General features: G+C 49.2%; 1 protein-coding gene across 1 annotated transcript in view; it reads right to left on the reverse strand.

Annotated features, from left to right (window-relative positions):
- Positions 1-8,740: 8,740 nt before the first annotated feature.
- The window catches only part of MAP6 (microtubule associated protein 6), an 82,546-nt gene continuing 73,136 nt past the window's right edge, over positions 8,741-18,150 (reverse strand). Inside the window, exon 5 of the mRNA XM_040258887.1 lies at positions 8,741-10,437. Within this exon, the coding sequence (XP_040114821.1) occupies positions 8,880-10,437 (1,558 nt within the window). The 3' untranslated portion in view covers positions 8,741-8,879. The remainder of the gene's footprint in view (positions 10,438-18,150) is intronic.

Consider the following 18,150-nt stretch of genomic DNA (forward strand, 5'->3'; position numbering starts at 1 on the left):
TTAGTGGAAATGATGGGATCCCAGGGGAGCAGAGCACACACCGCAGCACTTGGCCACCTGGGACAGCAGATGCCAAGTGATACTCAGAAAGATCTAACCCACAGATGTCTTTAGCAAAGACCAATCATTTAAGGGCCAAATAAGACCAAAGGGAATAGACAGGCAGCCTCTAAGTCCTCTGTAATCTGTGTAACAGAAACAACAAAGCAAAATCACAAATAAAACCCTCCAGTCCTGCTAGCAAAAACCTGATCTGACCCATTATGAAAGAAAACTTTGGTCCCTCACCCAAAGTCCCTTGAAAGGAAGAGAGGCCAGTACCCTTCAGAGTGAGCCCTTCAATAGAACCCCAGATACATACTGTAAATCTTCCTTTTAGCCTACCTTCCACAAAGGGTCCTAGACCATTTGCCAGAGAACTGTGCTCTGTGAAAGGAAAACACATGGGCTTTTCAGGATTAGCAGGACTTGAGTCTATCTAATGCTAATTCCTGAGAACACAGAACACCACTGTGTAGAGGTTCACAAGTGTCAGGCGACATCCAGTCTGACTTCAGTCCAGGCATGGTGCCTGGACTCATCCTGCAATTGCATCTTTAGTTTCAGGGAGTATAATTGAAATCTACAGCATACATGCACCTGTAGACTGTGGATAAGGGCCATTATGGTACAAAGGGCCAAGTGGAAGCTTCTCGAACTTTTTCTTCTTACTGATCAATAACCCAAAGTAATGGTGCAAATCCAGGAAAATTACAGAAATTTGTGCCCTCATCAAAGACTTGAGAGATGCAAGCTACTTTCTATTTCATCTTGCTTAACTTACTTCTTCAGTCTGTGCAGAAGGTATGTCTTGGAGGATGAACAGGGAATTACCATAAGCTTACTCAGATGATTCCAAATAATGATTCCAGCAGCTCTCATTCTAGGTGCAGTCTTTTTTAAAAGAATGAATAGGTGTAGTCTTTTTATGGGAGCAAATATACATATTTTTTTATCACTTAATATGAAACTATTTATCTGAAAAAGAAAAAAAAAATTTTTAAATCTTCCTCTGTAGAAAATATCAGAAGCAGCTTTATTTTTCTTGGCAGGGGCAGCAATACAGCTTTCTCATCTTGTCTTGAAACTCCCCAAGTCTCTGATTCTCTGTTACAATGTAACCTGATCATCCTTCCATAACATAGACACAGAATGTCTATTACATTGATGACATCATGTTCCTAGGATTCAGAGAGTTAAAAGTAGCAGATACTTTAAGATTAAAAAATGTGCTGATAAAGGGAGATGAATCCTATAAGAACATAGGGGCCTGCCACCTGAGTGAAGTTTCTGGGTGTTCAGTGCTCTGGATCATGCCAGGAAAGAGATACTGGCTGGGGTTCTTCAGAGAAACAAAATGAATAGAAGACACAGCTATAGATATGTATATATAGAGATAGAGAGATACAAAGAGATGTATTATAAGGAATTGGCTCACTGGATTATTGAAGCTGAGAAGTCCTGTGATGTAAGCGGGAGAGCTAGGAGTTCCAGTGGTATAGTTTCAGTTGAAGTTTGAAGGCCTGAAAAGCAGGAGAGGTGGTTAGCTCCAGTCTGAAGGTAGGAGAAGACCGATGTCCCAGCTTGAAGATAGCCAGGCAGAGAGCAAATGCTGCCTTACTCAGTCCTTTGTTCTATTTCAACAGATTAGATGAGATCCACCCATACTGGGAAGGGGAATCTGCTTTATTCCATCTATAAATCTAATGTTAATCTCATTCTTTACAAACACACCTGGATTGATGTTTGACTAAATATCTTGGCACCCAGTGGCCCAGTAAAGTTAACATGTAACATTATCACATCCTGCAAAGTAAAAGAAACTTGCTGTGCTTTCTGCTTCCCAGTAGTAGTAAGAAAGAAGCATACTTGCTGGGTTTCCATGTATTTTGGTGGCAATGTATGTCACATTTTGGAGTGCTGCTCTGATTCATTTACAGAGAAGCCAGTAAGGCTGCCAGCTTCAAGTGGAGCCTTGAGCAAAAGAAGGCTTCTAGGTGTCCAGGCTGAAGGGCAGGCAGCTCTTTCTCATAGCCTTGATGACTCAGCGGATGTAAAGTGATTCATGTGTTTGCAGCAGATGGGGATGAAGTCAGCCTGTGGCAAACCCTGAGAAAAGAACCGCAATGGAGTGTCTAGGAGTCAGGAGCAAAGCCAGGCACTCCTTGGTAAACAATTTTCCTCCTTTTGAGGAAGAGCTCCTGGCTGGCTGCTGGGCCTGCTGAGAAAAAGTCCCTGTGTGGAGGTACCAACAGCTACGGAAAATTAATGACTGTCACACACAATCTTCTCTTTTCCCAAGAATACTTGGGTGTATGTGCCCAGTGATTGCTTACTGGAATATTGGTGAGTCCCGAGTCAGGTCCGAGAAAATCCTCTGTTATTGGAATTGGGTTTCTTCTCCCTCCAGAGACTATGCAATTGCCAAGTTCACCAGTAATCTCCTTATTGTTAGTCCAATGGATACTTTAAAAAAATCACTTTGGAAATAAGGACAATTTCAAATGTGCATGAAAGTTGAGAGGATAGTACAATGAACTTCTAAGTACTCACCACAAAACTTCAATAGTATTGACAGTTTCAACTTCAACTGTATTGACAGTTTACCATTTTGTTCAATGGGATGTTTTTAATAATCTGTCTCATAGGGAAGCACTCATGTCTCTGATCCTGTTGACTTGTACTTCCCTGATGCTTTCTCCAAGGTGAATCTTTTCCAGTTCTCCTCTGACCTTGCTGCTGCTCTGTGGCATGCCCTGCTCAGAGCCTCCTTCCGCTTCTACCCCTGAAATGTTGGTGCTTCCCCAAACTCTGTCTTGCACCTTTCTCTCTCTTTCCACACTCTCCCTGCATAAATGCAGCCCTTCTCATGGCCTCACATAACTTCCCAGGGCTAGCGAAGCCCACATTTTAATGAGATCCCCATCTCTGCCTTCATCTCAGACTCCTGTTCCAGACTGAGACTACAATATCCAGAAGTCTCCTAGATACCTCTCTCCTTGTCTCAAAAGCATGTCCCACTCACCATGTACCAGACTGAGCTCGTCCTCCTGCTTAAACCTGCCGTTTCCTGTTTTCCTATTCATCTGCTCAACACACAGTTATTACATATCTATTGGGTGTATAAGAAAGATTGGAAGATTCTGGAATAGGCAAAGAAATCACTGTTATAATAAAAAAGATTGACAATAACAAGTGTTGACAAGAATGTGGAGAAACTGGAATGTTCATATGTTGCAAGTGAGAATATACAATGGTGCAGCCCTTGCACCCCAGGAATTAGTTCTAAGTCCATGGAGGATGTTAAATGCATGAGCCTAGATGGAGAGGAGGTAAAATTGTAAGTTTTGACAATGGCCTGACTTGGGAACAGGAGTGTTTAGAAAGGGCGGGGAGCTGGGGGTCTGGATTATGGGGCCTTTGAGGGATGTGGGTGGTTGCAGGAATGTCTGGGGAATGATATTAACACCACACAACCCGGGCAGGCTTAGGGAGCTCCCCAGCCAAGCATGGCTCAGGGGGCATGAGGCCTCCAGTGCCCCTCTAGCTGGCTTGGGGCAGCCATCATGACAACCATCATGTGTCTTCCAAGAGGCATAAGCCTCTTGGACCTAGGGACAGGGGTGGGGGGGTGCTTCAGGAAAGTGACTAAGATTAATTAGTTCCTGCCTACCCTGGCAGAGAGAGGAGGAGCTTCAACTAGATTTAATTTGATTTGCAAAATAAGAAAACTCCTCCTTTCTTACATCCTGAGTGCCATCAGGTAATTCACATAGATTTACAAACTGTGTTATGTGTGAGGTAAGAGGGGGTGGCCATAGAGATAGAAAAATGAGGCAGATTCATTATTTATTTAGCTGGCAGAGGGCATAGGTCTTAGTGGCAGACCGTATGCAGAGGCTGGAAATGCATGCAATTTACCCCCCAGGTTTTGGACTGAGACTGGGGTGCATTCCCCATCCCCTTCCTCTAGATGTCCATCCTCGCCGCGACAAAGACTGCGGAAGGTGCTGCTGCAGCAGGACTTGGCCCTGTGATCTGCCCCGAATCCGCAAGCGCCGTCTGCTTGCTACCTGAAAATGCCAAAAATATGCCCCGGCGGTACCCGCCCTCGCACCCCCAGGTGTTAAGGGCGGGGATCACAGCGCGAGAGGAGCTAAATCTCAGTTTTTCCTCAGATCAGCCACCAGGGGCTCCAGCGAGGCCTCAGGCCAGCTCTTAAAGGGCCCCCGGACCCGCCTTCGGGTAGCGCGCGTCTGCGGGCCCCCAGGCTTCTCTAGCCCAGCCTTCTCCCCGTCCTTGTCTTCCCAAGGGCCAGACCCCGCGCCCCGAAGCTCTGGCAACTGGAACCGGGGCTGGCGGTGCAAGCTTAGGGTTTACAGCCCTGGGGCCACGTCCGATCCCCAGATTCGGAGCCTGGAGCCAGATTCGAAGCTGAGGCTCTTGGGCGGAGACTGAGCATCTTCGGGCTCGAGTCGCGGATCCCTGCAGGCTTCCAAAACAGGGGCGCCGCCCTCTCTCAGGCAGCCGCGTCTGTGTGGGCGGGGTTCCTGGCTGCGGCCAGTCCGGGTCCTTAGTCTGGATTCGCCAGGCAGCGAAGCGGGTGGGGACGATGCGCGCAGGGGCGGGGTTGGGAAATGGCTGTCCCTGGGAAGAACGAGGTCAAGGATGAAGTCTGCATCTGAGAAGGGCTAAGAGCATCTAGTTAATGTCCCGCCTCTCCCTGCCCCAGCCCAGAACGGGGGCCTTGAGCCGACAACCTCTCTCACTAGGCATTCTTCCAATGCAGTGGAAAGCTGGGCGTGATGCCGGTGAGGCGGCAGCCTGCAGCCCAACCCTGGGCTGGAGGTTTTCGGCCTCGGGATTTCCTCTTATCATCAGGACCATTCTACAGATGAGGAAACCGGTGGCTGGCGCTGAACTGGAGGGCGACCTGCTCCTAAGTGGAAGCTGCCAAATCCCACAGCTTCCCTCCCTCACCTTTCGACTGAGCTGCACTCTCTCCCTCAGCTTTTGACGCTGGGCATCATTCTCCGTATTGAATCACTCCTGGCAGCACAGGCCCTGATTTCTCCATACAGCTTTGGACGAACACCTCCTCAGCTTCCTTTGTGCCTTTCTCTTCCTCCCTTTAACAATCACCAGAGCCTCAGGCTGGGTCCACTTCTCTTTCCTTCTGACACTGTCCCTGAGGAAGCTTAGTGGGGGCCATGGGGGGCTGACTCCCAGACCTTGTTTCCAGGCAGCTCTCACTTCAGAGGGGGAGCCCTGGTAGCCTATGGCTTTCTGGACATTTTCCCTGGGTGAGATGTTGCCCACTCAGAGATCGCACCATCTGCCTGGCCCACGGAAATGTGTGTGATTTGAGACTGGGTGTGTGGGTCAAAGGGAGAGCTGAAAGGAGGAGGGGTGGTATCCATACACAATACTGCTTTAGCCTCAGTGTGGCCTTGTCTTGTCTGCAGGGCCCTATTAAAATTCATATAGCAGCAAACTTGTGATGGGCCAGGAAGAATCCTCATAATCGGGGTGTGTGTGTGTGTGTGTGTGTTTATAGAAGTGGCTGTTGCTTCTGCTGCTAAGTCGCTTCAGTCGTGTCCAACTCTGTGCCACCCCATAGACGGCAGCCCACCAGGCTCCCTGGGATTCTCCCAGCAAGAATACTGGAGTGGGTTGCCATTTCCTTCTCCAATGCATGAAAGTGAAAAGTGAAAGTGAAGTCGCTCAGTCGTGTCTGACTCTTAGCGACCCCATGGACTGCAGCCTACCAGGGTCCTCCATCCATGGGATTTTCCAGGCAAGAGTACTGGAGTGGGGTGCCATCGCCTTCTCCATAGAAGTGGCTAGTGGGAGCAGAAAACCCTGGTGCTATTGGGAATAGAGTGAGGAGACAGGCTTGGGGTCAGTTGCTTAGAAAACTGGACCATTTGGAAATCATCAGTACTTCCTGTGATTTCTCTGTAAGAACCAACCTGCACTCCTTTAAAAAGAGCCCTTTAAACAAGAGTCCTTTGGGATTTCCCTGGTGGTCCAGTGGTTAAGACTTAATGCATGGGGGCATGGGTTGGATCATGAAACTAAGATCCCACAAGCTGCAGGATGCAACCAAAAAGAAAAAAAAAAGAAGAGACCTTTAAAGGGGTTAATGACCATAATGGGTCTCAAAAGCCTTAAAGGGGTAGGAGTGTTCCTTGGGAGCCAGCTTTGGTGGGGGCAACAGTTGCTGCTTCCCCAAGGGTCCCAGGCCCCTGAGGACTTTGGTTCCTTTTTATTGATTTTAAAAATACTCTTTATTTATTTGGCTGCATCAGGTCTTTGTTGTGGCAGGCAGGATCTTTCACTGTGGCATGCAGGCTCTAGAAGGCACTGGCTTAAGTGCCATGTGGGATCTTAGTTCCCTGACCAGGGGTCAAACCCATATCCCCTGCATTGGAAAGCAGATTCTTAACCGCTTGACCACCAGGGAAGTCCCAGGGCTTTGGGTTTTAAAGGGGAGGCTACTGTGACTTACACCAGTGGGATTCTAGCAGGAAGCATCTATGGGCAAGGCTGGGCTTTAGCCTTCAGCAGCCCCCCAGCCTTTTTCCCAGTGATACATTCGCAGCCTACAGGACTGACTCCCCTCCACCCGACTCCCCCCACCCCCACATCCTGGGCTTCACAAAACTGGTCACCGCTGCCTGCTCTCAGTTGTCTACCCCAGAGGCCTGCTACACTCCTTGGTCAATCGCACATGCAAATCAGGTTTCTTTCATTCAAGGACTTCCAGAGGGGGCTTACCCTGCCCGCCCACCCCCGCCCTGGCCACATCCATGATACGCCTTCTACCTCTGCTGTCTGTACTTCATGGCTACTTTCTCTCAGTAGCTTTCCTAACTGCCCTAGCTAGACATTTTTTCTTCACTCTCCTCTCAAAGTGGGCCTTTAGTTGACCTATGGCTTCATCTGACACCAGCTTTCATTGTCTGAAGTGGGACTTCTTTACCTCTGTGACCTCATGCCCAGCACGGAGCGAGGCACAAAGTGGGTGCTAAGGACAAGTCAGTCAAACGGCATGCATGAATGAGTGGGGGATTTCAGGCACTGTTTGAGAAGTCCTGGCTGAGCTGTCCTGGATACTGAGTGAGGACTAGCAGATGCTAGGTTCTGCTTCATAAGTGTCCTGGGACTCTTCTGATCGGAGGCCTACTTTTCTCAAGAAGCATGACCTCTGGATGATCTCCAGGACCCTTGGCAAACAATTGTCATCCAGAATTAACCTGGGCCAGCTGGGCCCCTGCTCACATTTTCCTCTGTAGGCTTCTGCTGCGAATAATCCAGGGCTCAGCCTGCTGGGGTTTGATATCTGTTTGGTACCTAGGCTTTCATGGAACTTGACCTGTGAAATAATAGAAAATATAGGTGTTGGTCTTTGCCCCAAGTTTCTAGCACAGAGCTCTTAGAATTCTTGGAATTTCCTAGGTGATAGGCGTGTCTTTTGTTTTACTTAAAATTTAAAAAATTTATTGACGGCACTGGGTCCTCAGTGTTGTGCACGGGCTTTCTCCAGTTGTGGCAAGTGAGGGCTACTCTCTGGTTGTGGTGTGTGGGTTTCTCGTTGCAGTGGCTTTTCTTGTTGCGGAGCGTGGGCTCTAGAACATGGGCTCAGAAGTTGCGGTGTACAGGCTTAGTTGCCCCTCAGCACGTGGAATTTTCCCAAACCAGGGATTGAACCTACATCCCCTGTTTTGCCAGGCAGATTCCTAACTACTGGACCACCAGGGAAGTCCAGGGATGTCTTTTGTTTTAATGAGGAGACTCTTGGTGGTCTGCTGGATAGCTTCGGGATGGAAGCTGGTCACCAGAAACACAAAGTCACAATTAGAAGCTTGGAATTTTCAGCCCCGCCTTCCACCTGCTGGGAAGGGGGGAGGGGCTGGAGACAGAATCAATGTTCGATTATGCCAACATGATGAAGTTGTCATAAAAATCCCCAAAGTCTGAGGTTCGAAGATCTTCCAGGTTGTTGGAGGTACTGGGAGGGTGGTGCACCTGGCCAGGGCATGGAGGCTGCGTGTCCCTTCTTCTATACATTACTCTATTCTTTTCTCCACCTTGGTGTGTTATTTATCCTTTTAGGATAAACCAGGAAACATAAATGTTTCTCTGAGTTCTGTGAGCCATTCTAGCAAATTAGTGAACCCAAGCAGGGAGTTGTGGGAACCCTGACTGAAGCAAGTCAGAAGTACAAGGGATAGCCCGGGACTTGCAATTGGCATCCGAAGTTGAGGAGACAAGGAGGCAGTCTTGTAGGATGAAGCTCTTAACCTGTGGGAGCTAACGCTGTCTCTAGGTAGATAGTGTCAGAATTGAGTTAAATATAGGATCCCCAGCTAGTGGTAGATAACTGCCTGATGTGCAGAAGTCCTACCCCCTACCTGTGGTGTCACAAGTGAAATGTGGTCGGAGTGTGACAGTGAAGGGGAAAGACAAGTATGTCCTGCCTACACCCTCACAATGGGGTCCGGTCGTGAGGATCCTAGCATCTCCCACCCAACTACCATCTCATGCTGACAACTCACAGGAGCTGGGGATTTCTCAGATGGCCCAAATGAATAAATGCAGAGCCCTGCATGCCCACTCTCCTGTATGCACGGTACACACACACACACACACACACACACACACACACACACACTCGAATCCAGAGAGACACTGGTGAGCCAGAGGGACCAGTTTTATTAGATTCCATCAAGACTATACAATACGTGTTTCATGCAGATTAAATAAGTGTCTTTGGTGCCCCTGGGAGGGAGCACTTTCACCTCCAGCTCCTTCTTTGGTATGTCAAGGGGTGAGTGTCAAGGGGAACCATCGACATATTCTGCATGGGGAACAGTTGGGATCATGACTGGAGGTGGTGGTGAGACCGTGGGCAGCTGAGGGCTCTTGAGACCTTGAGTCTTCAGAGGCTTAGGAACCACAGGACCTTGGTCCTTCGCTGGTGGTGGCACCTGAGGATCTTGATCTTTCAGAGGCACCGGGATTATGGGAACTTGACTCTTGATAGGCTCCAGGACCACAGGGCCTTGATCCTTGACAGGCGCTGCAATCACAGAATCATGATCCTTCAGAAGTTCTGAGACCCCTCTCCCTTGATCTTTGACCGGCTGTGTGACGACTAACCCTTGTTTCTCTACAGACTCAGAGAGCACAGAACCTTCCTTCTTCACAGGTTCTGTGACCATGGCACTTGGATCCTTCAGTTGCTCTGGGACCATAGGACCTTTGTCCTTGACAGGTGATAGGACCATGGGGCCTTGGTCCTTGACAGGTGCTGGGACCATGGGGCCTTGATCCACAGGCTCAGGGACCGTGGGGCCTTGGTCCTTGATAGATGCTGGGGCCATGGGGCCTTGATCCACAGGCTCAGGGATTGTGGGGCCTTGGTCCTTGACAGGTGCTGGGACCATGGGGGCTTGATCCACAGGCTCAGGGACTGTGGGGCCTTGGTCCTTGACAGTTGCTGGGACCATGGGGCCTTGATCCACAGGCTCAGGGATTGTGGGGCCTTGGTCCTTGACAGGTGCTGGGACCATGGGGCCTTGATCCACAGGCTCCGGGATTGTGGGGCCTTGGTCCTTGACAGGTGGTGGGACCATGGGGCCTTGATCCACAGGCTCAGGGACCGTGGGGCCTTGGTCCTTGACAGGTGGTGGGACCATGGGGCCTTGATCCACAGGCTCCGGGATTGTGGAGCCTTGGTCCTTGACAGGTGGTGGGACCATGGGGCCTTGATCCACAGGCTCAGGGACCATGGGGCCTTGGTCCTTGACAGGTGCTGGGACTACGGGACCTTGATCCACAGGCTCAGGGACCATAGGGCCTTGGTCCTTGACAGGTGCTGGGACCATGGGACCTTGGTCCACAGGCTCAGGGGCCACAGGGCCTTGGTACTTGACAGGTGCTGGGACCATGGGACCTTGGTCCTTGACAGGTGCAGAGGCCATGGGGCCTTGATCCTTCAGAAGCTCTGGTACCATGGAACCTTCATCTTCAACTCTTGCTGGAACCATAGGACTTTGATTCTTTACAGGCATGGGGGCCAAAGAATCTTGGTCCTTGACTGGTGCTGGGATCACAGAACCTTCTTTCTTTAAAGGCTCAGGGACCGTGTGATCTTGATCCTTAATTGATGCAGGGACTATGGGACCTAGATCCTTCAGAGGCCCTGGGACCACAGGAGCTTGATCCTTCAGAGGCTCTGGGACTGCGGGGCCTTGACCCTTTGAAGGCTCTTGAATCCCAGGACCTTGATCTTTCAGAGGCCCTGGGCCCACTGGACCTTGATCCTTGTCTGGCTCTGTGGCTACAGGACCTTGATTCTTAGGCGAATCCCTGGTGGGTTCGACCTGGCTCCTGCAGAGGAGAGAGAGGTTGTCACTGTGAGGGCCAGCACTTAGACCAGGGACAGGGCAAGGCACAGATTGCCTGTTAAGTCTTGCCCATTGGAGCCTGGGCAGGGCAGCTCTTGCTGGGGAGTCAGGAGGAGGATCTGATCTCCAGACCCTTAGTACAGAATATGGGGTAGGGTGAGGGGCAGGCTTGGGAACTGGTCATTCAGTGTGTTTGCCAATTGATTATAACCTGCAGGTGGCATGGAGGGTGGCCCCCAGGTGACAGTGGCAGTACTGTACAGGGACTCAGAGTCGTCCAGTGGGCATCCTAGCAGCCTGTCCACCCCACACTCCCCCCAGGCCTCTCTTCCTTCCTCCAGAATAGGTGGGGTCCATCCTGGGGGCCCATCTTTGCTCTCCACTCAGGTGACCCTATAGGCTATAGTGCTTCTGTTCCCAGGGCTTCCCAGACTCCTCCCTTTCCCTGACCCCCTTGTTAAGTGCTCAGTGGGGAGGGGCAAGGGGTCCCAAGGCACACATGAGAGAAAGAGGGCAGTGGGAAGGTCTCTCTTCCCCACCTCCCCTAAAAGGGTAAAAAGTATTTTATCACATTGTTTAGAACAGCTGCCTGGAGTGACAGTGAAAAGCAGACCAGCTTTTAATCAGTTTTATTATAGCTTTAAATTCTCGTATAGACCATGCACCCCATTGTCACCTGCAGCATATTTGGTGGTGACTGGCTGGGACTCCCCATTCAGACCGTGAAGAGGCCCTGCTCCCCTCGCTCTGTCCCCACTCTGGCCCCCTTTACTCTCCCTGGGCCAATCAAGTCTTTACACTTGAACCCACTTCAGCGTTGGAACAGTTCCTGTCATTTAAAGTGGGTCCTGTAAGACTTCTAGTTGTACACTTTCTTAGCTCATTCTGGTATTGTCTCTCTGGGCCTCAAGTATGTCATCTGTTTCATTGGGTAAAATGATATTTACTCAGAAATTTGTGATGATTAGAAATTATATACATACAGCACCTTGTACCGTGTTCTATGTAATATTGCTATTATTTTTCTGTCTACTTAGATGTAAAGTTACATATATTTGGATTATTTTTATTCTGACATGTCATCCCAGTCCAGAAGCTTCTTACCATATTTAGCATCTTGAACCTCCTAGGAACTGACATTTCTCAACAGAGTACAGAGTGCCACAGGCAGCTTGTCCATCCGGTCCCTCTGGATGTCTCTGAGCATCACAGTGGAAGAGAGGGGCCGGGGTGGCTCCCTAGTTCAGAACGACACAGAGCACAACTGCCCTGGTCACATGGACACAGCTGGCTACCGTTAGTAGGACCTTAGTGTTTATGGAGGGAGCAAGGCTACGAGGAGCATGCAAAATCTAAGAATGGCATTAAAATACCTCTAATACTTGGTGGTTGGCCAGAGAGGAAAAGTAAGAACCTAATTCAGAGTAGAATCCAGCAGGAAATTGATTAGATAATCCTATCTGGAAGTGAGCTACCTGGATGGAGTCATCCCAGATGGGGTGATGAAGCTGAGACATGGGACAAAAGAGGTGACTATGGCTTAACTTGATCTCGGGGCTTGGGTTGCAAAACCTATCCCACTGGCAGGATATGGGGCCAGTGTCCTCTGCTGGCATGGAGATTTAAAAGAGGGCCAGACCCACAGCATGGAGTGCAAAGTACCTTTCCCTGGATGTCTGTGGCACTAGTTCCCATGACTTGCCTCATTTTTCTGCTTAATGAACATTCTCAGCCAGCTGTGAGCTAACCCCAAATTGCTCTGATATACACCTCTATATTGATTTGGTTAGTAAACTTGTTTCCTTAGTAAGTGTCTTTAATCATGGAAAGATTTAGAATTAGATTAAAAATGATAAATTAAATAATATTACCTTTGGGGGTATTAAATTTAGGAAAAATATCTGTGTATTTAGTTTGAAAGTATTGATGCTGTTTGAAATAATTTGCATATTATATCTAAATAATAATATACATTATTATAATATATATTTGGAATATTATATTTAGACTAGTTTTGTGATTCCAATATAAAATGTGTAATAGAATAATTAATTTAGAGTTGTAGTTTTAAGTTGAAAGATATGACAATTTTATAAATTTCATAAACAATGATGAACTTCTATTACAAATTGATAGTAAACATATTTTTAAGCTTAGTTTTTAAAAAAATTACTAATAATTTTAAAAAGTTAGGGGAATTGAATTGTTATAAAATGCTCCTTAAAAGGGTTTGTTCCATTTTATTAGATTTTTAAGTTTGTTACTTTTATAAATTAAACATTTCTTTTTAAAACCAAAGCAGTCTTGGTTGGTCTTCCTGTGAACAAAACCACCCTCGAGTGCAACATAAAACTCTCATTGACATGGACTGGCCATCACTTGGTTCCATGGCGGCCTGCCAGTCTCCCCATCTGTAAAATGCCCCGCCACTCACAGTGCCCTCTGTGTGAATGAGACAGAGCCGCACACCCAGGGTGGAAGCCAGTGTGTGGTTGGTGAGTGGTGAAGGGCCATGTTCAGCCCACAGGCCAGCTGCCTAGGGGCCTGGTCCAGCCTGCACAACTGAGTCTGTGTCTGGTGCCTTGAGCCAGCTGCACATCTTCTCAAGACAGCATAAACGACAGACTCCTCCCACCTCCCAGCCTGTATACTCTCTCAGAAACTAGAATGACCTGCTGGCTTTTTCTTGGCTTCTGTGCTGCTTATTCCCTGCCAGATCTTGGGCAATTACTCGACCACAACAGACCTCCGTTTCCTCATCTGTAAACTGGGTGACAATACAAATGCCAGAGAGCATTATGACAGAGGATCAGATGATGCTGTTTGGATCTGAAATCATAATTGGTGACATTTGTAGAGAGCTTTGGTGCCTTATGGGCTTCTCTGGTGGCTCAGACAGTAGAGAATCCACCTGCGATGCAGGAGACCTGGGATTGATCCCTGGGTTGGGAAGATCCTCTGGAGAAGGGAACAGCTACCCACTCCAGTATTCTGGCCTGGAGAATTCCATGGACAGAGGAGCCTGGCAGGCTACGGTCCATGGGGTCACATATGGTTGGACATGACTGAGTGACTTTCACTTTCACTTTGGTGCCTCACGTAAGTAAGTCCATAACCACAGTAACTGTGTAAGAGTTTACCAGACGCTCACAGGGGCATTATTTTAGCTCACTGGAGCCTCTGGCAGCCCTGGAGGAAGGCAGGAAGGTGGTGGACAGCCTTGCAGCCTTACCCTCTTGCACTGTCCTCTGGCCACTCTTGCTGCTTGACATACTTTCAATGTTTGTTTCTTTGTTTCTGCTGCCTGAATTGCCTTCTTTCACCCACTTTCCCCTGTCTGTCCCTGATGGCTCAGCTCGGATCCACCTCCTCACAAAGTCTTCCTGGATCTCCATTTTACAGTCTCTCCCTGCATTCATAGATACCCCGATTGCATGTCAATTCCCGCCCCCCCCCACCCCGCCCCGGCCCCATTTGACTGTGTGCTTCCTGAAGGCAGGGACCATCTACCTGGCCTGCAGCCCCAGTGCCCCACACAGTACCTGGAACAAAAGAGGTCAAACAGAATCACAAATTACTGTTGCTGAAACCTGGTTCATCATCTATCCCATGGCCTCAGCCAGAAATTCCGAGTCATCCTAAATACTGTCTGCTCCCTCAAAGCTTTCACTCAATCCATGAGGAACCGTCTTTTCTGGCTCCTAACATGTATTTCCTAAATACTCACATTTCTTTCCCTCCTTACCTTCCCCCCAAGCTGTGCCGTCGTCTCTGTGGACCACTGTCACAGCCCACTAACTGGTATCTCTGGCCTTTCCTCCAACATAGTCTTCATACAGAAAAAAAAGAAAAAAAGAGCAAATCCTTGGGACTTCCCTGGTGGCCTAGTGGCTAAGACTTTGTGCTGTCAATGCAGGGTGCAGGGTTCAATCCCTGGTGAGGGAACTAGATCCCACATGCTGCAGCTAAGACCCGGTGCAGCAAAGAAAAACAAAAAACAAAAACAAAAAAAACCCAAAGGAAGTCTTTCCTCCTGCTGAGACATCTTCAAGCCTTCTCCTTGCACTGAGAATAAAGAAGTTTTACCCTGTTCCACCGCACTCCCTTGCTGATCAGCCTGCTTCCATCGCCTTCCAGCCATCTGTGCCCTAGCCTCTCAGCATGCCCTGCTCCTTTCATTCACAACTTTGCACGTGTTACTGTCTCCTCCTGGGACATTCTCTTGCTCCCTCTTCTTTGCTAATCCTGCTCATCCTCCAGGGAAGCAGATGTGACCAGGCCACTGTACAGGCTCTCTTGGTCCCTGACATTTTCTTTCCTATCCCTTATCACAGATAATTAGTTGCATTCTTTTCCATTAATGTTTCCCCTTCTAGACTGAAGTGTTCAAAGGGGTAGGACCATGTCCATTTTGTAAATCATTGTACCTAAAACAGTACCTGACTCAGGGAAATCTCTGACTTGTCCAATCAATGAATAAATGAGAGGCTTTTCTGTGCCAGCCTCTGTCTTATTCGCAAAATGTAATATTCCTAGGTTATATGAGAAAACCAAAGTCTTAGAAACTTAATTTTCTGCCTGTTTTCCTATTTCCATGGTGACAGGCAATGCCTCGTGGGTATACACACACTGACCTTGAAGCCAAGCTTTATTAGAGTCTGGAAGTAGGATTATTAAGCCCTGCCTGAGACTATCTGGAGAAAAAGCTTTCTTCCCTCCCACTGATTATTGCCTTTGCACTCAATTCTAATCTCATAATCCACCTGTGATTTTTTTACTTCCCAGATTGACTCCTGATGCACCACCACAGAGGGCCCCAGTTGAGGCTGTGCTCCTGGTGTAGGGCCTTGTTCAGAAATCAGGGGCCTGTGGACCCTGTCCTTGAAACCCCTGCTTCCTCAGCTTGGAAAAGCTCTGAGAAAGAAAGAAACTCCTGTGTCAGTCTAGGTACTGGGTATTTTAAACCTAGATTATTTCTTGTTCAGTAAAGAGCAGCCTGCTGGAGGAGAAAGTACACTGACGGGACTTGAGGCCAGAAGGGCTGGGTTCAAAGGCTGACTCAAGTCCATCCTAGCCACGGATGTCGTCATGGACATCCAGGCTGCTGGCTTCAGTTTATTAATCTATAAAATGGGAGAATTCTCCCTTCATTTATGGGAACACTCATGGTATGACCCCTAGAATACAGGAGATATTTCATAAACATTAGTTCCAAAAGGAGCTTGGTGATCTGATCCAATGTCTTATTCTACAGATAGGAAACCAGACCCAGAGTAGGTAAGCAACTCCCCACAGCCACACCGCTAAGAAATAGCAGGTCCAGAACTTAACAGAGGCCTCTCAAAATTTACTGGGTGGGTGGAAGGGATGGAGCAAAGTCACTTGAAGCAAGGTTGTGCAGGAGAGACTGAGAGGGGCCAGGCTGTCTGTGCCTCACGGGCCCTGCAGGAGGAGGAGTGGGGACAGTGGGCCAGGCTATTTCACAGCTTTGTCTCCTTCTGTCTGCCTCCAAGGACCCTGTACAGACACGCACGTTTCCCAGACACAGACAGCTCTCCCAACACATTATAAGAGATGCAGCTACCCGAGGGAGAGTGTCAAGGAAACTGCCTTTGAAAGGCTTGTTATTCTAATAAAGAATTGCGGGAGACAAGGCTTTCTCAAAACAAGAACTCTTGCCCTGCCCCTGTCTCCCATGAGGCACCATGGCCTCTATTTTGCAATTATCATGGTGTTTGGTAATTACCTGCCTCTCCCCGCCAGCTCGTGCATCATGAGTATCTAGTGTCTGGCTCCTAGTACCTGGCAGATATCTGTGGGAGTACTGGGTAGCTGGCGTAGAGCTGTTTCTCTTTATTCTATCAATATTTGATGTTTTTTCTCTTGTATCCATTCATTGGACCAAGTTTGCCGAGCCCATGCTCTGGGTTAGGCCGTGTGCTGGGGGGCACAGGCGGGCATGAGGGAGGCGGGAGCCCCCACTGTGGGGACCACACCACGAACCCTGTAAAGCTCCCAGCGCACCAGGACCACCAGCCTTGGCCCCAAGCCCTCATCTGCCCGTGTCTCTCCAGCCAGAGAGGCCTACGTTCCTTCAGTGCAAAGACAACACTGTGCTGGGCAAGTCCTCACTCTCTGGTCCCAGAAATCCCAACTCCGCAGAACCGATCTGAAGGCGCCGGGGCTGGAAGGACAGATCGGAGGGTCATGGGTCTCCTGAACTTGGGCTGCTGTCTCCCCAGCAGCAGGCCCCAGCTGCTGGCTGAGCCGCTCAGGTCTGGGGAGTAGGGCACACCCCTGCATGAGGCAGTCCACGCCCTGTGGCCAGTACCTTGAACAGAAGCCTGGATTTCTGTCAGCTCCACTCCCTCCCATCCCTGCCCTGCTCGGGATCCTGTGCTCTGGGGTCATCTTTCCAGAGAATGCCCTGGTGACTGATACGTGAGGGTACTTGAAAGGACAGCAATCGTGTCCATATCCCTGACTTCTCTGGGCAACATGTGCCGACCGCAGCCCGGAGTCCTCACTGTTCCGACTGCTCTCCTCACTACACATCTCGGTTGGCTCCCTTCCTTTGGAAAGTGTGACCCCAGAACTGAAAGGGATGTCCCTGTTAGGTCTCCAGACAACACACCCCTCCTTTGCCCCAGCACCTGTACCTCCGTGGATACAGCCCCCCACTGCCGTCTCTCAGGCACAGCACCATCCTCCTCAGCAACTAATGGTTCAGTTTCAGGGTCACTTCCTGAGTGAAATCACCCGGACCCTCTACCATCAGGGGTCAAATACCCTTTCTCCTGTGTCCCCATGTCCCTGCTCTGTTCCCACACCCTTGCCTGGACGCAGCAGCCCCCATCAGGCCAGCTGTCAACAGTTTTGAAGCTGCCTCTCCAGAAGGGGGCTCTTTAGGGCAGAGACCACATCTGCTTCCTTCTCTTTCCTCTCTCTCCCTCCTTCCCTAGCTCCTTCCCCATGCCCCGCCCTCCCCTCCTTTTTACTCCCTCCATCCTTCCATAGGGCTTCCCTGACAGCTCAGTGGTAAAGAATCCACCTGCAGTGCAGGAGACCCAGGTTCAATCCCTGGGTTGGGATGATCCCCTGGAGAAGGGAATGGCTATCCACTTCAGTATTCTTGCCTGGAGAATTCCATGGACAGAGGAGCCTGGCGGGCTACAGTCCATGGGGTTGCAAAGAATCGGACACGACTGAGCGGCTAAACAATCCTTCCACAACATTTAATAAATGCCTCCTAAGTGACAGACTGCTGACAGAGAGCTAGAGTGCCATAGCATCGGGCTAGCACCACAGGAGGACACCACCCCAGATGGGAAGCTTAAAAAACAAACAAACAAACTCACACAAGATAAAATTCTAACAACTGTATTTACATGATACAGACATGCTTCCCTGTTTTTAACTGCCTTAGCACCTTTTTTGTCCTCCCAAACTGCAACCTCCTTTCATGGTTTTCTAAGAGGACTTCATATTCAAGGTGGCACATTGTATTCTCACAGCAGCCCGTCACCCAGGCAGATGGGGTTCACTTGTGTTACTATTTTCCAAAGGCAGAGGCAGGGCTCCAGAAAGTCACATAGTGAGCCTGTTAATACCAAGACCTTAACTGAGGATGGCAGACTTGCAGTCAAGCTCTTTCCTTTCTGCAACAATATCCCTTAGGGATGTGACTTCAACCCCA

The sequence above is a fragment of the Oryx dammah genome, unplaced genomic scaffold (assembly GCF_014754425.2).
Source record: "Oryx dammah isolate SB20612 unplaced genomic scaffold, SCBI_Odam_1.1 HiC_scaffold_17, whole genome shotgun sequence".
Taxonomy (NCBI): domain Eukaryota; kingdom Metazoa; phylum Chordata; class Mammalia; order Artiodactyla; family Bovidae; genus Oryx; species Oryx dammah.